This window comes from Parasteatoda tepidariorum, chromosome 3 (assembly GCF_982258835.1).
Source record: "Parasteatoda tepidariorum strain Cologne lab strain chromosome 3, Ptep-v5.0, whole genome shotgun sequence".
In the NCBI taxonomy this organism is placed as follows: domain Eukaryota; kingdom Metazoa; phylum Arthropoda; class Arachnida; order Araneae; family Theridiidae; genus Parasteatoda; species Parasteatoda tepidariorum.
The window spans coordinates 48,239,856-48,266,305 of NC_141757.1; the positions used below are offsets into that span (position 1 = coordinate 48,239,856).

At 29.9% G+C, this 26,450-nt stretch overlaps 1 protein-coding gene across 1 annotated transcript in view; it reads left to right on the forward strand.

The window, feature by feature from the left end:
- LOC107446629 (uncharacterized) overlaps window positions 1–16,105 on the forward strand; it is a 28,100-nt gene extending 11,995 nt beyond the window's left edge. The window contains exon 2 of the mRNA XM_016061320.4: window positions 14,993–16,105. Within this exon, the coding sequence (XP_015916806.4) occupies window positions 14,993–15,297 (305 nt within the window). The 3' untranslated portion in view covers window positions 15,298–16,105. The remainder of the gene's footprint in view (window positions 1–14,992) is intronic.
- Window positions 16,106–26,450: the final 10,345 nt, after the last annotated feature.

The following is a 26,450-nucleotide window of genomic DNA, read 5'->3' on the forward strand; positions in this document are numbered from 1 at the left end:
AAATGATAGTAAAAAATAATCAGTATACCACAATGATAGATATTTATGGAATTCAAGTGAAGATGCTACCGTTCATAAAAAGGTGCTTTATGAATAGTAACATGATATTACCATAAAAGATGCTTTATGATTAAAATTTTCTTACTATGTAATATTCAAAAAACTCATAAACATTAAAAGACTCGATTAAAAAATTTTTTTTACAAAATAATAAAAAAAGAGCTAATAGTGGCACTTCAGTTTTATAAAGTAATGCTTTCAATTTTTTTTTTAATGAATGCTTTTGTTGCTGTTGATTCATTTGTCGTCGTCGTAAAGTGTAGGCGAAAAATTACAAAGGTAGCATATTAATAATCTTTTGACGTAGATTGGAGAGTGGTGTCCGTTTTAAATTTTTTTTTTTCCTGACACTCTAATTATAAGCAAAAATATATTTAGGTATTTTTTAACTTTAAAAAATACTCGAATAGTTACTAAAAATGTGTTTAGATTATCAGGAAAAAACTTGTGCATTTTTTTAAAAGCGTTATTCGAAAGTTTTTTTTATAAAATTGTATCAATAATTCTTACTCAAAAGTACATCAATAATTAATTTTGTAATTTCAATAATGAATAATTGTTTTTCTTAATTTAACTCTAAATAAGTGCACATTTGAAGATTGGTTGGAAGCGTCATGTTTAGAAAATTTTAATGCAGGAAAAACAACGGTATTTCATTTTGTACTGCGCAATCATAAATTGTAAAATGCTAAATATAATATTTTCACTTATTTTGACTTAAATTATTCTAAAATAATGAGAAAAATTTAAAAATTCCTGTTAAAAAATTAACAATTTAAAATATTGTAGTGTAAAATAAGTGAAAGAGTAAGAGTGAATCAGTACAGGAATAAAAAGTATTAAAAATTAACAAAACAAAAAAAATTTCTTTTATGAGCACCTGTTATATTGGGTATGGGTTGATAAGGAGTTGAATTTCCAGTTTTGTTTGTAAAAGAGGGAAGAGATAACACCACTATTCACTATCTTTATAACTTTTTAAGGTAGGCTCCAAGATTTACATGCAAACAAAATGGCTCAGTTTGAGTATGTCGAATCAATTCGAGGTGGTAAATTGGTTTTATTTAGAATAAGGATGAAATACAGAACGAAAATCTATTACAAGTGTATTTCAGATGATTGTAAAGCTTCCTTAATTCTAGAAAATGATCATACAGTAAGTCATAAAGCTCAGCATACCCATGCGCCTGATAAGGGTAAAATTGTAAGAAAAAGTTTTTACAATGAACTGAAAAAAAGATGTAGCCCATAGTGCAGCTCTAGTGCGACGTAAATGAACAACAACAGCGAAACCCATGAGTATTCCCCGATAGGCCATTATTTTTTTAATCGTTCAATGAAAGTCGTCAAGCCAAATTTACCAAATATTCTAAACTTAAAGGGGAAAAAAAATATTGATCCTATGTGAAATGGAATTAATAGTAGTTTACATATTCTTCAAATTATTGGTTATACAAGTCAATCAGATAAAAATTCAAAAATTGAAACAAATTACAGTTTGTGCAAACATTTAAGACTATTTTTAATGCTCACGAACCTTTACGAATATTTTGCGCATTAGAATATTTTGTGCACTAGAATAATCTCTAAATATCTCTCAATAGATAAAAGTTAAATTTTAAAAAAAAAATTCAGAAATTATTAATTTTTGAGGTCTTTTAAGCCTTTAGGATGGACACTTTTTTCTTTAGGATGGACACTTTGTCAGTGATCGTTTGATTATAGTCTATCAAAATTAATTTGGTGTGACTTTAAAATATTCTCACAGATAGGAATGATTTACTGTGGATTATTGATAGACGCTCTACTTCCACATGTTTGTGAGAGTAATTATTTAACAGAGAATACAACTATTGAGTAACAATAATACATACTGCCCTACAATGATGGGCGAGAAACTTTCAGATTTTGACATTTTCATTAATTTCTCAAGAAATACTAAGAAGATTATTTTATAACTTTAGAGATACTTAAGTCATTCGTAAAGTTTAATTTAGCAATAAAAATTTAGTCGTCCAAGGGCCACCTTGGTATTTATTTATTTGTCATTAAATTTAATATGGTAGACAAATTTAAAAAAAATTGAACTTTACAATTGTACATTTTCTTATAGTACACATGAAAAATTAACAAAATAATATTAATAGAATTAGTAGTATAATATCAATAAAATTATCACTCAAGTAGCGCAAAGTTCTAAAGGCCTTTCACACAAAAATTAGTTCTGAAATTAAGGGTTTCCTTGTCTTCTGAGTTGGCTTCCTTGATAAAATAGCAATCACATGGTATATCTTTTCCCTAATCTACATGATGATTAGTTTGGAGTGGAGACGTGATTTTCACTACTTTTTAAAGAATGCATTAAATTCTTAATCACCTGTTTAATATATAATAAATATATAAAAATTATAAATGGATGAAAATGTTACATTTCTAAAATTATTCCGCTCATGCATAGAGTGAAGAAACTACTTTAAAAGCTCATATCTTGAGAAATTGTTAACAATTTTTTATATAAACTTTAAAATAGCAATTTCAATAGTAATTGAAAATAGTTCCGAAAATGTCGTTGGTTATCTACAGAGTTATAGCCCAAAAAGATGCAAGAAAAAAATTACTATTTTATTAAAATTTTAAGTATGGAGGGGTTTGCAAACAACAACAAAAGTAATCAATGCAAAATCTTTTACTTCATCTATCCATCATCAATCTTTTTTTAATCTTTCATTCAAATTAATTGCTTTATTTTTTGGCATAGGGTGCTCAAAAATATTTGTTTTCGTTTGTAATTCATTGCTGTTCTTTGAAAGCTTTGAAATATTTTTTTTTAAGTATGAGAAATTTCATGACCTAAACACGACTAAAGTATTTCTTGAGAAATAATTATAATTGGATTTAAACTACTTTCTTTTAATTCTGCTATTCAAACTTTTTTCAATGCCTCCCACCTCATAAATTATTGGTCCAGTTTTTAGTAGATTTTTCCATGATTCAATGTTATTTTGTGACATCTAATAAAAACTAAAAGTTCAAATTTACTTTTAAAAGAATTTTAAAAATGTAGTTTACAAGCGTTGTTTATTGGGATATTCTATGTGTAAAAAAAGTTTTCTGTACATTTTTTTTTCTTTTTGTATAAAATATAATTTCATTTCAATTTTAAAAATTTTTTGGATTGTTCAAATTGATTTACATTCCTTCATTTCGTATGACAAAAACCAACTAACTATATTTAATTTATTTTAGTAAAAGGTGATTTTTCTGAAAGCTAATAAATTGTCGAAAAATTTATTTGCGAAAAAGAACAATTAAGTTTTAAAAAGAAAATCTTCAGGATCAAGATTTTTGAAAAAGTAAGAAAAAAACTTTGGGTTTGGGAAAAAAAGAGAGTGAATTATAAAACCGCATTTAACAATGTTGTGCTTAATAATAATAAATAAAATTGTAGTGAAAATATTTTGTTAATACCATTAAAGACTATTGAATGATTTCTCAGTTCTGACATGATTCCTCAGTACTGAACATGAATTTAATTTAGTTCTTTAGTTCGCAAGTCTGTATCACGGCTTGAATATCAATACATAGAAATAATTTCAATCATTATCCCATAAAATCTTGAAAAAAATGTATTATTTCTAATTGGGTATAATATAAAAAAAAGACAACTACTTCCACTTAGTAGGAATAACATTTACCATGACGCAATGCTAAATTCTATGCCACTATCCACATAAATCAGTTATTAATCAAAAATCGAATATCAATTACTTTTCTTTATAATGCAATAAAATCTGGCGAGCAGCTATTTAAACGATCAAACACTTCGTTTATTTATTTGGGGCTTGAAGTTAGGCTCGCAGAAAATGCCGTTCATGGGTTAAATTTAGTAGGAATAACACAACCTGTGACGTAGGCTATAGTATACCCAATTATGTTTTTACGGTGGAGTTACTATATTATGTTAAATTCTTATATGTGTTGCATTTTCAAACCTCATTCATATAGACGATAAATTTTATGGTTTAAAATTATTAATCATAATAGTAATAACATTATGATCGATTTCATTAAATTTAATTGACGTAATAATTGTACTCAATGAAAAATTAGATTTGAACTACAATTAAAAAAATTCTTAAAGATTTCAAATATTTATTTAATGCGATTGTTAATAACGACTTCCAATGCTTAGAAAAAAATTTTCTGATAATTGAAATTTTATAGTTTATTTAAAATTGCAGAAACACTACATAAATCTATTTCACTTCGCTAGACAAGATAAGCTATTCATGAAATGGTGGTAAGTCAAGGTCAAGCTTCTTTCATTCTTAGAAAATTTTCCCTCTGATAGCTAAGACTTTTCCCTCTCATGACTAAGACTTCGATTACACACTTGCGGACAGGAAAAATCCTTCTTCATACCAGGAGAAATAGTAACCTTGTTATAAGAAAAGCGCCAAGAGAAATAAACTATATCAATTATATCATGCCAAGAAAGTATTAAGCCAAGCCCGTTCTAGGGGGGCTTTTTAACGCACCTGAAAGCAATTATCCTTATCTTGACAGCTTAACTTTAGGCGAGGTCTACAATGAACCCTTTTTTGTACAACCAAAAACAAAATGGTATCTCTTTTTATTAGAGAAGGAATATCCAAAACACATCGGAAAAATATTTGCACATTAACAGAAAAAAATATGTATATTCTTATAAGAGTTAAAACCTAATGCCCGAGAAATAGTATTACTAAATTTAATGATATAACATGAAAGGCCCATTTAAACTTTACATTCTATAGTTTTAAGAATCATATTACTTCAAAAATTAAAATGAACAAAAAAGTATACATAAGCCTCATAATTTTATGAAATTTAATTTTGTAAACAAAGTTTTTTGACAACAATTTTCATCAAAAAATTTCAAGTTTCAATAAAAATCATTATTTAGAAACTAAGAAACGTAAAATAAAGAATGCTGACGAAACAAAAACAAAAAAACAATTCTTTTTTGTTGCCATTTTTAGTGCTACGAAAATTCGTCTTTGGGATTTGCCAAAAACAAAACAAGATGCAATTTTATTTTTTCAGGAGGGAAATATTTTACCGAAAAAACGAAAATGTACCAATTCCCACAACATGAAACTTTATCTTGGTAAACGTACGTTTTGGAAATGTTATTTCATTTGGAATCTTATTTATCAGAGTTCATATGGCGATATGATTGTTTTGAATCTATGCTAAACTCTATATCGGCTCATTTTCCACCGAAATCCGATTGACTATTTTTATTTTAAATAAAGTGTTTTATTTTATGAATTGTCGCAAAAATTTTAAGTGTAGATTGGCGGCAATTAAAAACCGCCAAATCTGTAGCGGCGGTGGCGTTAATACGTAAGTACCGAATTTTTATTCCATACTTTTCTGAATCATATTACTTCAAACATTGGAATATACAAGAAGTATACATAAACACATAATGTTATACCATTTAATTTTTCAAAAAAAGTATTTTGAGAACAATTTTTATCAAAAAATTATAAACTAAAAAACGGAAAATAAAGAATTCTTAGGATAAAAAAAACGATTTTCAGAATTCTTTACATTGAAATAAAAACTTTCATATTGTTTCTTTTTTTATTATTCTTATAGTTCTTAATCAGACGTAAAAAACCATTCTGTAGAGAACCATCATCAAATGAAAAAAAAAATATTTAAAGCAAATTTTTTATTGTAAAAATCATTGCACTTACCTGATTTATAATTCCCGGAGAATTCCAAAATGATAAGTTCCTTGTTTGAAAACTTTATTCTCAAATAATAGATACATAGTTTATCCCTTCATTACTTTTAGATAACATACTACACAGCAAAATTTTATAGTTGATATGAATTTGAATATGTAGCTAACAACAGAATAGCTGAATTCTAGTTGAACTTATTCTTTCAAAACTAAAAAATACTTACCAAGAAAATGATTTAAATTAATTAAGAATCAGCACAAATGGCACTATTTCAAGTAACTTGGATAATTTTTTATTGTTGTTTTCCGAATTATATGGATACAGAAATATATACTATTCTATAACGAAGAAGAATATGCTATAACTATTACAATTCTGTATGTTCTGAATTCATATTTATTCACTGGAATGACGAAAGCAATGTTGATTTCACTTTAATTCGTAATGAATTGAAGACAGAAGAAATGCATTTTACCTTAATACACACATCTGTAACAGTATCCGAAATCGGAAGTCATCAGTTGCAAGTTTGTTGATAATAGAAATTAAAAATTATTTGGAATTTTTCTTCAAATGTTTGGCGTGTTCTGTTCCTGAAAGATTTACTAATATTCTGAAGATTTTTTTCAAGTTCTTCGGCCATTTCCTTAGGGAAATTTTGTTTCTTATTTGCTGCTAAAAAATGGCGTCTGATTCTGTCAATGACTTTGATGGAACTAAATGAAAACGTGATAAATTAATGTCTGATATTTACAGGCTCCCGCTAGACGGCGTACTCGAGCGTTGCGATCGCGAATACTTTTATGACTTTTATTATTTTTATGCTAGTGAGAACCAAAACAATATGGAAATGAATGAGGGAAAACTGGATCCTACCACGTGATTTCCCGGCCAATAAAAATTTAGCGTTAGACGTTTAACGCAACCTTGTTGGAAGTCGCATAAGAAGTATAACTTCAACAAGATGCCAGGTCATCAGAATGAGCTGATACGACTGGGATGGAAATAATTTTGACTTTGTCAAAATTGAATTTATGCCTACGATTCACACAAGGTGCAGCAATTGATGATTTCTCGTTTTATTAATAATGGACAAATCTATCGTGTTCCTTAAGTCTGCATTTTAATGCGCGTCTAGTTTGTCCGGTGTAGCGAAGGTCGCACAGACAAGAAATGTGTATGTGTGTGTCTATTTTCATACTTAATTATACATTTCTGATTTGGTTTTTTGTCATTTATTTTTCTTTAATTTTTTTTTATGATAAAAAGTTAATTTGTTCATTATGAGAAATAAGTATTCCGTCTGAATTTAATTTTGTTTTACGAATCAGTGAATTTATTAGATCTGAAAAAAAAATATTGTAAAATATGACATTTAACTGTGCAAAGTTTAAATATGGATCTGCAGCAGAAAAGCACCCAGTAGCAACTCAACAAGTTCTGGCAAATGAGAATTTTAAAATTTGCTTACTACCCCTGTGATCGTAGCTTGTATGCGGATTGCTTACTGGTTTGCACGCACAAATAGTCAATAAATATTATTCTACAGGAAATACCTTTTAATACGGCCGTCAATAGCGTTAAGTGATGAAAGTATACACATATCACTTTCAACCTCTGGCCCTTATTTCTAACAGGTCACGCAATATTTTGAGACTATCGATGTCATATGTATTAAATACAAATATCGGCGGGAGTTAAATCACTGCTAAGTGATGCATTCTGAGGGAACAGTTACATATTTTGAAATCGATTGAGAATTCCGACTGTTGATATAAATGCGTAAAGTGCATTGCACGCGTTCTATGCGCTGTCACGAACAACTGAAGTTTGTAAAAAAAAAAAATGATTTTTAAACCAAGATATGTCTTATTAAATGTACTTTTGTCATGGTTGGACGCTGGTTTTAGGGTTCAAAGGATTAAATTTGTTGCGAGTTCTCTTTTTTAAGAACAAAAAGTCTTATATTCATGTTTTTAAGACCAAATTGTACCATTGTAAATTATAGTTTTTACGTAGATATAAATGAATTCTCAGCAATTTTTTTTAAAAAAGAAAAAAAACTTATTGAAGACATTACATATTTTGTAAGGAATTTCGACTGAGTCCTGTAGCAGGTGTTCCTATGCCTCCTCTCCTCCCCTTCAATACGGCCTTCATTTTAGTATAATCACCACTTGAAAGAAACAAATACTCAAAAGCAAAATTACTTTCTTACTACCTTTATCTTTATAATATATATATATATATATATATATATAATATATATATATATATATATATATATATATATATATATATATATATATATATATATATATATATATATATATATATATATATATATAAATGTAACATAAAAAGCTTCAATTAATCTTTTTATGTTAGTTTCTTTGCTATAAAACTTCATCCTAATTATTATTCTAATCGAAATACTTTCTCACACTTTTAAAAGCCACATCCTGTTCTTAAATCTATTTTTGGCACAAGTATGCATTTAATTAAAAGCAGGACATTTTTCCCTTTGCTCTGTGTGGGAAATGCTCGATCTATTTCATAAACCAATAGCAACTACTAAGATTTCCCTCTTTCCCTAAATTTAGACATTTTACGGATTTTACTTTGCAAGATTTTCCCTAACATATAACCAAGGAGCTCAACTTTTCATGTGCACTTTTTACGTTTTTCTCATGACTGCACTGTCTAAAAATTAATAAATAAATTTTATATCCTCCTTCCCGACCTAAGACCTGTTTTAATCCTTCCACTCGGCAACGACGTTATAAGTCGCCAGGATTGAACGGTCGGGAAGGGGTACACTTCGTACGGTACATTAAAGATATTTAATATCTCATGTGAAATTAAATAAATCAACTTCGGAAGAGGGTACATCAAAAATATGGAATAACTTCAAATCATTTATTCAAATGGACATTTGGTAAATAAGCAGTCAAATTCTTCTACAACTAATGGCAATTAATAATTCTCCCAGTATCTTCTAGAAAAAATAAACTCTTCAAACTTTTTGTTTATTATAAATGATACCTACGCACAGTGGAACTATACGATCATCCGTGTTCCATGTCTATGCTGCATATTTTGACTACGTTTCTGAGACTGCTAGAAAGTTGAGCTTCAATTTCTTTCCTTGGACTAAAAAGAAAAACTGCATCGAACTCCTGATAATTAAAATGTGTTTATTGAAACCCTATCCCTTTGAGAAAGCGGGGTTCACACTCCGGAATGGTTTATGATGGTCTCCTTAGATGTTCGACATTCCCTTCCACCTACTCAGAACTCAAAGAAAAATAAGCTTTAATTTCTCCATATATACATATATATATATATATATATATATATATATATATATATATATATATATATATATTATATATATATATATATATATATGTTTTTTATTTATTTTTTATTATTTTTATTTTTTAAATATTAAGCACAAGGAAAAATTAATTATGAAGATATTAAATGAAAAAAAAAATGTAGCAGCGATAAGCTGATAAGCTTCATAAAAAATTATAATGTGTTAAAAAGTATAGAATGAAATGTTATGTTCATTCAATTAAAAAACTAGATGCTTTTAATAATTTCTTGTATTTTAAAAAAGAGGTTTCTAGCTTAATTAGTAGAGGTAATTTATTGTACAATTCAGGTCCTAAATATACGAAGATTTTATGCAGAATTTATTTATGAGCAAAAGGAATAGATACATTATTGGGTGTTCTAAGACTGTATAAATACTCTTGTTTCGTGAATAACAAAAATTTTTTTTAATTAATTAATTTTTATAAAAAAAATATATACTGTAATGAAAAAGTATTTAGACTGCGTTAATCTTGAACTGAGATTGAAAAATTGCTGTATGAAAATATTTTACTAAATGGGTTTTGGATTTTCCTTAAACAGATAATATTATTGTGATTATATATGTAGCATTGAGTTTACTCAAGCACAATACATGTTGTATTTTTTTAAAAAAGATGGGGTTGCAATTTTTTAATGATAAAATTTAGTTTAAAAAAATCTTAATTTGTTCGTCAAATAATTAATGGGGGACTTCCATTTTAGGTTATGGTCAACTGCGATGTCTAAATATTTTATAGATAAAACTTATTTGAATGGAATACATTCCCAAGCTGTGTCAGAGAAAATATTTGAGTGAAGACTGATAAAAATATTATTATTAGAATGGTTAAATATCTGAAAGTCAATAAATTTGGTTCTATTAACATTAACTACAAGATTAACGTCGATAAACCATTTTCTTCGTGTGCAATTTTTTTCATTGCATAATCAAGAATAAAGAATAACTGTGTCGTCAACATCGATTTAATGATATTTTAAATTCTAAAAGTCATTTATTTACATATGTTATGAAAAATAGTGATCCGAGAACTGATCCATGAAGTAAGCCGCAAGTAATCAGGTAAATGTAATCTGAATCTGATTAGGAAAACACTGATTAGGAACACAGCATTTAAAAAGTTGCCTCAAGTTTTATAATTAAAACTAACTCAAACGATTTTTTTAAAAAATTGTTCTAGGCAAGGCTCTTTAAATATTCCATACTCTATATTGTCTATTATAGACACTTAATGCGAAATGGTAGGAGGGGGGTGGGTGGGCTCAGGCTTATTATATAGGCTCGCGTGACTGGTTTTTAGTGTCGTGATGCGTGACCTGTAGTGGGACGCGTGTCACCTGTAATCACACGTGACTTTAAGTCACCTTCTACCTATATAATCACTGTGCACCAAACGTTACAAGAATCAAGCCTATTATGAATTCATCCAATGTTATGATTTTTTTTGTTATATTTTATTACGAATATCACTATCCCCTTATGTACTTTGATCTCTTGTTGTGTTTTGAGACATCAAAACAGTTACTGAATAAAAGAATAGTATAAAGAAGGAAAAAAATAAAGAGAAACAGAACATGATATGTGAATTAAACTGTAAATAAGGGACGCGTGCATAGAGCGATGTTGCATCGTTAGGATTGTTTGTGATGTTAGTGTTGAGTAGATCATCAAAATTGATGAATTGATTTACTTTCAAAAAGCTTTTACGTTTTAAGTAAATGTTATATGATTTTGATACACAGTGAGCGGGAAAAAATGAATCACCCTGAATAACTTTTAATCCTAAGGATTGGATTTTCCTCAAATAAATATCCCAATGAATAAGTTTTCCGTAAAATTTGACAAATATTTTAAAATAAGACGATTTTCTAGCTTTCAGCTCTAATCAATCAAAAATTATTTTTATCGCACTTTCTTATGAATTATTTATCATATGTTTCCTATGTTAGATTATTGCAAGTAAAATCAACGTTAATAATTGGGCAACGCATGGGAATGACGTCACCTGATTCGAATTTTAAAAGGTATATGAAACCACGTGATTCTTATATTAATACTTACGATTGCGAAGCATGTCTTTATAAAATTAAATGACGTAATGAAATAAAATTGAAGTTACCTTCTAAGACACGAAAAAATTATGGTAAATTCCGAATATCACACTTTAAATTATATTATATGTTACTAGTGGGCTGCGCTCGCCAACTCCCGAAAATTGCTACGCAATCATATATGGTTGCTTCGCAAACCAAGCTCGTTTCGATCGCTACTAACTTAGGTACATTGCAAATGCACAAAATTCTAAGAATTCAAAACAATCATTCAAATCCATATGACAACTTTTTTTTATTTTAAAAATTACATCTTTTTAGTAAATACTACATTAAAATAAATTTGAATTCAAATAAATGACATGTAATTCGCTAAACCTATCAGAAATGTGCTATAGTATAATTCGTGATATAAATCAAAAATATTTCAAAATCAAATAATTCAAAATCAAAAATCAAATAAATTCGTAGTATATAAATTCGTAAAAAAAGCGCTTTCGACAAAATACTAAAATTGAGATCTATCGACAAAGACTACTCACTTCTGCCTAGCTTAATAGTATGAGATTGCCGCAACTGATGCTCTCTGGTTATTTCAGTTTCCGTTTTTAAAAGCGCTATATGTTGAGCCACCTCAGCTAGATTTGGCATGTGACATTTTAAGCGGCAATCATTGGTCGATTCGCCGTGTAAGAGAAATAGTAACGTAAACAAAACAAAGCAAACGTTGCCACCGGCGGAAAAGAAATACAGCCAAAATTTGGGAGCCACGTAAGAGAATTATGTATATTAGATACTGTCAATCTTCCGTTTAGTAAATTGAACTTCTAAATCAGGTTCTAGTAAATTTAATGGTATGGAACCACACCAGAATATATAACAAATAATAATCTAAAAAATAAAGGTTGTATATTAGGTGCCATGAATGTGCAGGATGGGATTAATAGGGAGTTTTGGGGAGAGGTAAAAAATCTGCTATCATAGTACCTAAATTATTATGCACCTTGGTATAATAGGTGCCACAGAATGTGTAACTGCAATAAAAGTATTTAATATATTTAATTAAGCTAGCGTCAATAATAGTTTTGTAATTTTTAATGTCCGCCAAAAATCATTATAAAAATATTAGTGTTTTAACAAATTATTTTTTCGAGAATTACGATTGATTAATTTTAATAATGGGTACAAATTGAAATAATTTAATCGAATGATCGGATCTTCACGTTATAGGACTCAATCTTACAAGTTCGGGAGGGTGACCACGTATATGCTAATTAATTAGTACAGACGATACTTTAAGTTACAAAATTAGACACAAAAACGTACTTTCTCTGAATAAGCATACCTTTTTTTCCCGATGAATTCGGATTTCTGAGCCCCAAAATCTGGGAAATATAGTCCTCTGGTTTAGTGAGGAGAGCGGTCCAAAGTTTGGACCCCTTAATCTGCCGTATATGTAAAATTACCAAGCCGTATACATAAAATTCGAATTCTCAGAAACTATTCGACCGATTTCTCTCAAGATGTGTACTTTGCCATGTAAAATTAGATACTTTAAAATGATGTAAAAAATTGTACACCTTACAATTCAAACTTTTTTCAGCTATTATTAAATAAAATAAATTTAAAAAAAAATAATTACTCAAATTTATATTTTGCGTGGAATTACCTTTGCGTAAATGAATTGCTTAAAAAGTTCTCTAGATGTGGTAAAATAGGCAAAAGTAAAATTGTCTATACTTTGGACTGCTCTCCTGACCAAACAATCTATGAACCATATTTCCCAGATTGTGTATTTGGGGGTCAGAAATTCGAATCCGTTGGAAAAAAAAGGTATGTTTATTTACAGAAATACGTTTTTGTGTCTGATTTTGTAACTTAAAATATCAAATATCGTCTGCACTAATTAATTAGCATATTCGAGGTCACCCTCTTAAACCATTAAGATTGAGTCCTAGAACGTGATGATCTGATCATTAGATCAAAAGTAATTCAGAATGGTCTGTCTTTTTTTTCTTTTTTTTTGCTCACTGCGCATACAAAAATGTCGCAAAATCTAAAACACTCTATTTTGGAGGATTATGCAAGAAAATAAACAAACGTTCAACCTTTAAAATGATGCAAATGTTATACTCAATAAATGGGCCTGAAAAAAATAGGATACCCTCGTAATCAAGTACCAATTTCGATACACTTTTATATTAGCATTGCTATTGCGTGACAGTTTCTCTTTAAATAAAAACTCTTCCGCCTTCCGATCGTAAAGTTGGCATAAAAAAAGAATCATCCCAAAAATGCGCAAGAAAGAAAAAAAAAACATGTTTCTGTGCATAACAAACTTACATCACGAACTTGGAAACTTGCATCAGGCACAAAGTAAGAATAGAATCTTAAGTAGTATGCGCATAAATAATTGAATAATATTTCATTGGTATTCTGTACATTACCTAGTTATTTGCCCGAAATCCTACATTATTGCTCTATGGTTACCTCACGAGCATTTCACTAACAAATGAGCAGTTAACTATTTAATTATTTATTTAATTCCTTACTAGTAATGTATAATTTTGAAAGTCTAAATAATGTATGTTTAAAATTAATATAAAAAGTTGTTGGATAATATCATAGTCTGCTTTTTTTTTTACAGCGGTAAAGATCTACTTAAGATATCCGCAAACTCGTTCTAATTTTGAATATTTGTGAAATCTTAATTACTGTTATTTCTTGAGCATATTAATTAATTCTTTTCTATTTTTTAAAATAAACAATATATATTTGTTAAATAGTTGCGAGATAACTGGAAATGTGTAATAAATTGGAATAATCTCTCCAATGTTTGACATATATAACACCTTAAAAAAATAAATAAAAAAAATAAATGAAAAAGAAACAGCGAAGTTTATTTTACTGTATATTTTAGGTGTTATTAATTACAATAGCTCCAGGATTTCACAATTGTTACATAAGCTTATTGAGCACATAACAACAATAAATAAAGTTTAAATATTCACAATTGCATGTGTTATGCTTTTTTTTATTTATTTTTACTTGTTTCAAGGAATGTATTTTATATATTTTACATTTTATGGTTTTTTAGGATTTCCTTCTCTTTTTAAAGGTTTTAACGGGTCATAGTTGATTTCCTTTTTTGAAGAAATAAAACTTTATACGTTGACATGATATATACAAGCAATGTAACTTTACTTATTTATATTGAAACTTTTTGTGCATAAAACTTGTTGAATTTATTAATGCAATGAATAAGTTTTTAGCAAAATAAAGCAACTTAATCATTACAATTTAAATATAAATTCACAATAAAAATTAATTGTAAATTAATTTTTATTATGAAGACCTGGTCCATGTTTCGAACGATGGTTAGAGTGCTTTAATGATTGGGTGCACATGTACAACAAATAAAATTTCTCTTACTCTCTTAAATTTTATTATTATTTTTTTTTTTTGGATAGCACTATTGGGAGCATTATATGAATCTAACAGCCACCGTAGGTGTGCTGGTTGATTCTGATTCTAAAGAACTTATTTCGAAGGGTAATTTCGAAGGAACTAATGAGCTTAAATATATCTGAACTTACAAACGATTCTGATTCTAAAGAACTTAAATAATTTCGAAGGAACTAATGAGCTTAAATATATCTGAACTAAGGAGCTTAAATATTAAATGTTACCGGGAGTTTTATTTGGAAAATAGCTGTATTTATTGCAATCATTTCCATTTCTAATCGATATTTTCTTTCCAGCTTCTCCTGCCATTTCTAGAGCTCTCGCGTCTTCTTTGCCCCGGCGACCAAGAAGCGAGAAAAGACCCATTCCCGATGAACAAAAAGATGACAAATACTTTGAGAGAAGGAAAAGGAATAATATGGCCGCTAAGAAATCTAGAGATGCAAGGAAGGCGAGAGAGGATGAGATTGCTCTCAGAGCTTGCTTTCTCGAAAAGGAGAACGCCATTTTGAGAGCTCAGGTAACCACTCTGAGAGAAGAAGCTCAATCCCTCAGGCAGTTACTGTTGCAGAAGAGGCACAGTGAATGGTGCAAAACTTAATGCGTCATGTCTTAAACTGGACTTAAATCAAAGTGCTGAACAATATAACCATTTGCAATGAAACATATGCATATGACGAATGCATGGCGGAACAATGAAAATATATCTATAAATGTTGTAAAATTATTTGGGCAAATGTATGGGAAAGCAGAAGCAGTTATAATAAGTAATGAATCAATGAGAGCAAAATTTTATAGCATCATATCTGTGAATCAAGTGCAAATGAAACTGCTGAATATGGACATTATGAAGTTTATTTGTGACCAAGAAATATATCCGTATGTATCAACATAAGACGCTTGGAATATGTGGGTTAAAACTTTAGGTGTCAGACTTAAACTATGAATTGCAAAAACATTATTAAAGCATGTTTATAATGAAATATACGAAACTCATGTTCAACTTGCCTTATATTTATTTAATAGCTCTACAATATTCATTTAATATTTTTGAAGTTTGAAGAAAACTTTTGAGATTAGATTTTAACCATCGCGTACTTTTAAACAATCTAATTTAAATTTTGATTATTTCTGAAAACTTTTAGACAGTTATTAAAATGCAATTTGTACAGGGAGAAACAGTTGTAGCTATTGATAAACGGTTAAAATTAGTTCTTAGTCACATGGTTTAAAACTTGAAAATGTAAAGAAAATACTAAATATATAGATAATTCAAGAGAATAAAAATGAAAGCATTCGTTTTCTGCTTAAAATTTGAAGCTAATCTCACATAGTTGGTCACAATCGTTCATGATAAGTAATGTTGGTTACAAAATCAGGGGCTTTTGCTATGATAGCATTTTTTCAGATACGATATTTTCCCTGCAATGTTATGAATTGAACTACACTGGTTATCATAAATTAAGGAAAATTCACAAAAATCGCGATAACTCAAGAAATTACACATGGAATTTTATGAAACTTACCCACAATATACAACACATAGTAAGGTATTAAACAACATAAAAAGAAATTATCAGACATTAATAGTAGTATAGAAATTAGCACATGTATAAAATAAACAAATTGGAAGTATCGGTTTGCAATAGAAAAAGTACCTTTAATATGGAATATGATTGCCTCTAGAAGCAATACAGCACAAACAGCGATGTGTGATGCTTTCAATTATGCGGTCTATCAGTTCAATAGGAAGTGAGAGCCATTGCTCTTGTAAAGCAGTTGCAAGCGTGGCAAGGGTCTGAGGGGGCGGATTGATGGCAGATACACGCCTCCCTAGAGCATCCCAAACGTGCTCGATAGGATTCAAGTCCGGGGATCGAGCTGGCCACTCCATGCGAGTAATTGTTTCCTGTTGAAGATAATCATCAACAATGCGAGCTCTGTGTGGTCTTGCATTATCGTCCTGTAACAGGAAGCAATCACCAATTGCCCCGGCATATGGGCGCACATAAGCATCAAGGATGTTGTCTCGATAAACCTGAGCATTCACGGTTCCCCTTGGAAAGACATGGAGGTATGTGCGCCCTCCTAAGGATATGCCTCCCCAAACACAGACACTGCCTCTTCCGTATGCATCTCTTTCACGGATGTTTGATGGATGATAACGGGTCCCAGGTTCTCTCCATATCAAATAACGTCTACTGTCACTTTCTAGACTAAACCTGGACTCATCCGTAAAGAGAACAGGCCTCCATTGATCTGACGTCCAGTGGACATGTTGTCGGGCCCACTGCAAACGGTCTCTCCTATGGCGTGATGTGAGCGGCACGCAAATGGCTGGTCGTCTCGCATACAGACCACCTTCGTGGAGCCTTCTGCGCACAGTTGACGTTGACACCAACCTTCCGGTGGCTGCAGCAAGAGAGGATCTAAGATGTGTCGGAGTAGCGGTTCTATTCCTGCGTGCACTTAATGTCAAATATCGGTCATCGGCACTGGTCGTAACAGTTGGCCGTCCTTGACTGAACCTCCTAGATGCCGAATCTGTGGTTTGAAATTGCCTCCAAAGTCTATGAACCACAGATGGACTCACATTTAGCCATCTGGCCACTTCTGATTGACTCTGCCCTGCCTCTAGTCTCCCGATGGCTCTCCATCGTAGTTCTTCAGGCAAATGATGCCTAGAGGTCATTATTACGAATTGGCTATCTCAGATTTTCAATGTCGCAATCACAGTAAAATTTGTGTGCTTTCTCTCAAACTTGGACTTTTATGCTCCAGGCAGATGACGTAAGCCGAGTGCAGCGCCACTAATTTGCATATTGCAATTTTACTCAGCTACTCTTAGTGGACAACATATGCAAATTTTGCACGGTTTGGCTTACTTTTGAAAGAGTTATCGCTATTTTTGTGATTTTTCCTTAATTTATGATAACCAGTGTAGATCAACTTCACCAGGCCAACAAGTATTTCGCGCTTGCCCAATGCTGATCTAGTTAAACAGAATGTAATAGTTAAAAGATATGTAAGCTGACGTAACTTCACTTACGGGTCATTCCATAGTGACAGACGTAACTTTTAGAGCTGATTCTACAAGCCTTTTTACTTCAAACTTAAAGATTAAAAAATAATTTACATAAATGTTTGTGGATTTACAACGCGTATATGTATAATTTTTACCAAGAATTTAAAGCAAAATTACTATTAAAAGGTATTTTCTCAATAAAAATAGCATTGCGACTAACGTAATATTTTTGCCATACTGAAAAATGATGCTTATATTATAAGGCAAATTTTTGAGAAAGTTAAGCAGGCATTTAAAATGGACTGCTATATTTGAAAAAAGTGGAAAATTTACTTATAAAAATATACTTCATCTTTATTAAAGTACAATTTTTTTGGTCTTCAGTATTACTTTTACCTGAAACTACATGTGACTAACGTAACCATCAAATAACAAGCAGGAGATACTACATCCGAAAATGTTTATTGTAACTAATCTCTGTAACCTCTACATTACTTTTACTTTCTTTTAAACTTTTTAAGTTGTACAATTATTCTTCTTCTATCAGTATAAGAAATTTTAAATGGAAGACTTTCTTTTAACTCAATTGGACCTGTCAAAAGAAAAAAACTTAAGCTTTTACAAACAGAATATCATCAGCTTTTGGGAAATTAAATCATCAGCAGAATATCATCAGCTTTTGGCCTATCTTTCTCGAACACCTTTTGTTTTTCGGCGCAAGACATTAATATGAAGAAAAAAAAACATAATTTATTGAAAATGAAAAGTGTTTGTGATCTAATTTTTTAATATTTAAAAAGTTAAACTTGAATGTTGCATTATCTAAGATAAAAAAAAAAAAAAACTACAGAAATCTTAAATTGCTTATAGGTTTTGACAATTTTAATCTTGGTGGAAATTACCGCGAAGTTAGTGATTTTTAAAAAAAGTTTAATAACTTTTCAAATATTTAAGTTGCTTGTTCCAAAGCCCAGAAAATTCTTCAAAATGATACATAATTATAGCTTTGCTTGAAATGTAAGGCACTTTAAAAAATTTCACTATTTTTCGATGAGTTGTTAGGCAAAAAGAAAATTTTAGTCGAAGCAAAAGGGATGCAATCTTTCTCAAACTGGCTGTGTGAGACAGTGTGTTCAAAGCTTGAGTTGAAAACTAAATGTTTTCATTTCTTGTTTACTGTGATGCATTTAGAATATTTATTTGGACTATTTTCAAGTTATAAATTCTCTAAATCCTTTTGCTGACCTATATAAAAAATTATATAATTTATTATGATGTATCCGTCCAGGTTTGGAATATTTTAAATCACTTTTTTCATTTAAGATTTTGTTAAATGATAAAATATTCGTTTTTTTAGTTATTTAAACATTACTAAATGTTTTAATAAAAATTCAATGAGTCAAAAATAATTTTTCACATCTGTATTCTTTTACTATTTCTGAACCACACAACACAATAGTTTTCCCTTTCTTTCCTTTCAACGCTGAGACGAATTTATAAGGCTAGGTTTCGATTTCTTTTTTCTTTTTTCAATCAAATTAATCTTTCTTTTCAGATGTTATTGCATCAAATCTTGCGATTATTAGCAAGATTATAGAGAGAATATTCTGAAATTGTGTAGTTCTTATATTGAATTATTCCTGAATTAAGAATTGGGCAGATAAAAAATCAATTACTGTTTAAATAGACTATACTATATATATCTTAAATATGAAATATTATAACAGTTTGCCAATTATCAAACTAGTCAAAAATATTTTAATATTAAGACATCAGGCTATAATTAAGCAAAATGAAAGCATTTATTTAAAATTTAGTTTACACTTATTTGGTATGAAACATTTTGAAACAATTTCTTTGAACATGAAAACATAAAAATACTTCATTTCTCACAAAATAGAGTTGTTTCGTATGTACAACCTTCTAGTATACATCGCTGTTGCTCTTGACTTCATTAATTATATAATTTTTAGCCCATCACACCTTTGCTGGGCCTCAGTTGGATTTAATCTTTTATATTGCATATTAAATGCAAAGAAATAAAAAGGAATTTTTATTTTTTAATTTTGAATAAATAGACAAAAGAATTCAGTTAGTTATTTAATGAAAACCTTGCAGTTTTCAATTTATAGATAAACACAAAATTTTTGAAAAATTATTGACCTATTCTAAGACGAAACATAAGTTTTCGATTAACACGCATCTAGTGTACTATTAATAGAACAAATATAAAAATACACCTTGTTTGCTCTAAGGCCTGATGACCTATTCGTAGAACATACAATAAATTTCCATTTAAAATTCAATTTCAAATTATTGTTTTTTTACTTAAAAATACTGAATTGCGCATAAAGAGTCTGCAAAATATTACATTTAACAATAGTTTGATAACTTAAAAATGCATTTACCTTTCAGGTATAAGTGGCAAGAAGATTTAATTATTTTATGTGTTTTCTGGGCCATTATTTTAGATATCTTGCTTCTATTTTTGCATGTATAATTAATAGGACACTAGGTTATATAGAGTAATGTTAAGATGTGTTATGATACTAGGACGCCATGGCTGAAGGGATTAACCCCTAAAATGTACAAATTACCATGTTTCATTGTTATTTTCTTAATTATTAGTTAACGTTCTGAAGTTGATTAAATATTTAATAAAGAAATTCTGCCAAATAGTCGAATGTTTTGTTTTATTTTTAAAAAAGTTAAAAGTCCTTGAAATTTAGTAACATAAATTTAGAATAGCAAAAATTATTAAGATCTGAAATAACGCAAAGTTTGAATAAAAAAAGTAATCTTATAATTTTATTTAGCAAAGGTTTATTGAATTCAAACTTCATAAATAAGTAAAAAAAATTGTATCTTCCTTTTGACATTGTAAAAACCTACCTTTATATCAAGGTTGAATGGATAGAAAACTAAGTTTTCGAAAGACCATTTAGTCCGTGCTGTCATTAATAAAATTTAAAAAAAGAATAAATATTTAAAAATTAATTATCAAAAATTTGAGCCGGAAGATAAATTAGAGCTTTTACTGCAAATTTAAAACTGTCTGAAAAATGGATGTTCGCATTATGAGTTAATGAATTCCTTCTAAAGAATCAGCTCTTTCTTTCTAAGGGAATTGTTTGAAAGTGGTGTGACAAACATGCAGGGCTCTCAGAAGTATTCGTACACTTTTGACTTTCAATTAAATATTACTCTATTCATTAATTAAAACGAATATTTCAGAATGTTTACAAACTTTTGCTTTTTTTAAAAATATTCCATGCAGTTTTGTTAAGAATATATTAAAGATCTTATTATTAAATAACCATTCTAAAATATTCACTTTAATTAATGAATTACAGCCCGATTTCATTGAAAGTTATAAGCGTATGAACACATTTAAGAGCCACTGTAAGACATTAGGACAAACTTTGAACTAATAAAAATATAACAATTTCTAAAAGTTTCGATCGTGATTTTTCAAACTATCTATAAAATCTTGGCAAAATTTTGCAGAAATTTTTAAATAGTAAAATATGTATATAAAATGTACCTAATGAAAGTTTTGGAATGTTTTCAATATTTTGGGATTCGATATAAAAATAAATTGCAGCTTTATACTTGATTACTGAAAAAGAGAAATTGGTATTTGCTGTCAACAATTTTAACTTCAAACGATCTATTAAGAAAACAAAGATATTAAGAGTGTGCAACTCATTATCATTATTTACGTTATGAAAGAAATAAAATAATTTTTAATTCTTGTTTTTAACTGCGTCAAAAAGAGTTATTTACTTATTACTTGGATAAAAAACAAAAAAATAAATAAATAAAACATAGAAAACATCTAAGTAACGATGGTAGTTCGATTCGATTATCGTAAACAAACTTTCAGATTGCTAATGCATCTCGATCATTAGCGGGTGCTATTCAACTACAAAATGCAAATGGCAGCAGTAGTGTTGCTGTGTAACAGACCACAGAGTTTGTGCAACAGTCTCAATCACGAAAAATAGCGTGGATAGATACATAACGAAATAACTTTGGTGGAGTGGCAACATTACGACTAGGAATTCTTTCTCTTTGGATTGTTTAAGCAAAAATGGTAACTAATGGTCAAAAAGGATTTTTGAAGATCACGAACGCTCGTAAAGTGCTTTCTTTCTAAAGAAACATAAGGAAGTGTTTATGTGTAACGTACAGCTATTTCAAGGATTTTTCTAATAAGAGTCATTGACCATGTAAATCTGCACTTTTTTCAATAGAAAGCAGAAAATAAATTTATCGGCAAATCGGGTGAGGTGAAGTGAATTGAGTTTTGCCTTTTAAGTTTAAAAAATTATCGTTTAAGGATGTAAGAATCAGCAGAAATGGCGTTGCCAGCTAAAGCATAAAAATATTTATCTAATGATACAGTACGCAAGTTTAGATTAAGAAAAATAATAAAAAGTCTAGTGAGGAAAGTTAGATCTTTGCCGTTCTAAAAACTTTCATCCTTCATTTAAATCTCTGAATAATTAAAATTATTAAAGTTCTTTTTTTTTTTAAATCTTTTTTTAAAGACTTTTAATTAGAATTATTTCCTCTTAAATTTTCAAAAATTGTGAAAAAATTAAATAAAAGTTTTTAACATATTCTTTTTAATTTTCTCTAAAACTTACGCTTACTTTTTCTAATTAAAGTAATTAACGTGGCGCAGTTGGTAAAGCTGTGTGGCAAGATAGATTTGTAGTCCCGGATACCCTGGGTTCGAAACCCTGCGAGGGTCGACTTTCAAATTTTACGTCCTGCAGTGGACTGATCGTTAAGACGCGGTTCCCAGCGATCACCGAAGTCAAGCATCACTGGCTGCGGTCAGTGTGCGGGTGGGTGACCACTTGGATTAGTCTGTGTAGGGACCGAGGGTGTGCGGTATTGGTCCTCGTTAAACTGTTCTACCGTAAAGTGCTCGACTTCGCGTGCAGGTCGTCGGGCTACCGATGCAGGGGTGCCATCCCCTCTGCAGAGGATCAAAACTGTGATGGCATGTCTTCGGATCATCCTCAGGGTTGTTTCCCAGACCGTCGCCAATAGCCCATTGTGCAGCTCTAGTGTGACGTAAATAAAATACCTACCTACCAACAAAAACTACGACTGTAAATAAATATTTTTATTAAAATTGATTAACACTTGAAGTAATACGTAATATTGAGGGGAGTGGTGGCATGTAACTCCAGGTGGAACATTAGAGTTTTCTTTTCATTTCTTTTTGTCTTGCATGCAAAAATTATTTTCTTTTAAAAACCCTTTCATAACTTTTTCTACATCTTCCGTTTCGTAAAATTTATTATTTTCTTTAAATAAATAAATTTTGGCGATCAGTTTCGTGATTTTATAATAAGTCATCTGGTCATAATATAGGTAGATAGATCCGCAATAAATCAGGGGATTGATGGCTCCTCTCCCAGTTAGGTACCCCAGGTTCGAATCCCAGAGGTGAATGAACTCTGCACTTTCATACGAATTCCACTCCCTGCTCGCACTTATCACAGTGCTGACATAAAATATCCTCAGTGATAGACGGATCATGGATTAGAATCCCCTTGCCGCCTAGCTGAGATTCTAAATTCGACTATTTTTTCTTTTTTTAAAATTCTTCTTGATTATTTTCTCTTTCGGAGATAAGACCATTTTTTTGTGTTAAAAAAGTAGTTGCATTTACTTGCCCCCGGCTACACAAAAAGTATCGAAAAATCATTTATAGTTTTAAATTATCAAACATTCTGATTGTCAAAGGCTTATATCTGAATCTTTCGTTGCTGTAAGATGATCTGTCCAAGTTTCCAAAATGATTTTTATGTTCGAATGTAATCTTACGTGGCAAAAACTCAAAGAAAAACGCCATTTCCCAAATAAAGTAATCCAAGTTTTCATTGTGCAATTTTAAATTTGTTGAAGATTGATTTCGGATACGAAAGTAAGGTGATAGTGCCAAATTGCGACACGATTTTGAATAAGTTTGTCGCAATTAGATCAAATTTGACCCTTTATTGGATATATTCCACAAAAAATTAAAGTATAACGACTTGAGTTCTATACAAATATTCCTTGCAAAAATATAATTGTTATCTGTAACCTAAGCAAAGATATATAGTCGCATTTTGGGCATGTTTTGCCACATTTAAAGTAAGTTGCCTTTAAATGCCCGACAATCAAGGTACATAAATGCGAAACAGTACTTTTACAAACGTTTTTATTTACGCTAACACGTAATCTTGCTATCGAAATTTCGAACTATTTCCGATGAGCTAGAAAGCTCCTTGCCCTATGACAGCACCAGTTTAAATGGCTTCCTGCAGACTGCAAACGGCATTCATCTTCATTTAAATTTCAAACCGAAGCTTATAGCCAATCAAAATTCAGGCCATTTTAAGTCCAGTTAGACTACTTAAAATGCACTACTCTGGATGACTATATAAGTTACTACCATTTTTGACTGCCAAACTCATAATTTATCGTGATATTATCATAGATAGAGAGTTATCATCAATCAAAACTATTCAGCTATCACTTTGAAACTAGCTAGAACTCTATAATTTTAATTGCAACTTTTAATGAGATGACATTACAAGTTTCAATCTTTTTCTAGTAGCAAAAATTGGAATTTATCATGTTGTTATCGCAAAACTGAGTTTATTGTTATTCGGAATTCCGATCATTTTGAGTCTAACTAGATTACTCAAAATACAACTGGAGCTCTATTCTGGATAACTATATAAGTTCCCAAAGGTTTTTGAATGCTACACACATTGTTAATCACGATATCTTCTTTGATAGGAATTGTCGTCAATTGAAATCGTGATTACTTTAAAATTAGCTTGAACTCAACAATCTTAACTGAAACTCTGTTTTGGATACCATTGCAAGTTTCAATTGTTTTCCAATCGCTAAAAACAGAATTTTATCTTTATATTGTGAATAAAATTTATCTTCAATTGAAATTCCGACAAATGTTTTAAGTATTTAAAGGTTCAAAATTATAACTGCACTTTTGTGCCTGACACAAGTGTAAGTTTCAATTAATTTTTGAGAGTACCAAGCAGAATTTACAGCCAAATTTAAAATATCATTTTTAGATATTTCTCCATGTTTTTTGATTTAAGTTACCAAATTTCCACTTGAGTTCTATACCTGTTGAAAATACAAGTTTCGATGGTTTCCTTACCGCAATAAAAATAATTTATCGCCAAATAAAATTTATCGTCGATCACAATTCCAACAGCTTTGTGACTAGTATTCAGTTTTCAACTGGTCCTCTATCCCTAAGGGTCTGTAGAAATTAAATTGCTTTTAAAAACTGCGAGAAAAATTTATTGCCACTCAAATTTTCGTCTACTTTTCGACTAGCACTATTGTTTAAATTTTAACTAGATCTGTGTGTCTGATTTCCAATACAATCATGAGATTTTTTTTCATTTTTATAATTTGATTTTCCAGAATTTATTTGACTGATTTCGTTCGTATTTTGTATTTTGAAATATAAAAGTACTTTTTTTAAAATGATGTCAAAAATTTTATACTTCAAAACCTCAAATTCAAATTCAAATAAAATTCAAAATCTTTCAGACTATTATTAAATAAAACAATAAAAAAGTAATGAAGAACTATTAGAAATTATTTTTTGTACGGAATTATCTTCGGACAAATAAATTTTATAATTGGGTTCTTGCAACTCAAGAAGAAGAGCACTGATATGCAGATACTTGCCCTATGACCTCAGCACCAGCTGGTTGCTTATGAAGAAGGTGGCGTGTTAATACTTTGGATAATGCAGGCTAAGGTCGAGTTAAGTTTCCTCACATAAATTAGAATATTAACTAGTGTGAGGTCAAATGAATACAAATGAATCCATACTGCGGAGTGGAATGTCTTTATGAAGCCGAAATTTTAATAAATTTAGTATACATTTTGAGATTTTAAAGCATTTTCACCAAGTCTTATGAAGTCTGGAAGTTATGGATGAATCTTTCATGACGTGATATGAAAGAAATAATAACATAACTTGCGGCATGTGAAAAAAGTGCGCCCTCCTCTTTTGAGAATGAACCTGTAAGTCTCCAGGAGTTTCTGCTCCATGTACATTTGTAAATAGTTTAATTTCTTTGGTCTTTTTCTGAATGGATATTCAGTAAAAATTATGATGGTCTCATTATTCTACATAAAGAGTATTAAAATTGACTGCAATGAAAATTGGATGGATATAGAGTGGATATACACTAATTTCCGATATAATAGAAACTATGGTCCTAAAAGATAAACTCGAATCAGCGACTATGAATATAATGAGATAAACTTGTCCGAAAGCGTAACATGCATATATACATTGTGTGTATTTTCATGTGTGCATTTTAAATAATTGTTCTCACTCAAACATGTACTTGCATTGCATTTAGATATGTATGTACACTGTATGTACAGTGCTCAAAATAAAAAAGAGGTCACCCTGTATAACTTTCGTTCTAATGATCGGATTTTTACGTACTAAGTGTCAATCTTAATTGTTCCTGAGAGTGAGTTCTAATATACTAATTAATTAGTGCTAACTATTAATAAAGTTGCGAATTCAAACACAAAAACACACTTTCTCTGAATAAATGTATATATATTTTTATATATTTCTGCATATTTGGATTTCTGACCCTTAAAATTGTCCGCATTTTGAAAATTGTGGGCCTAATAGTTCAGGAGATCTGCTGAAA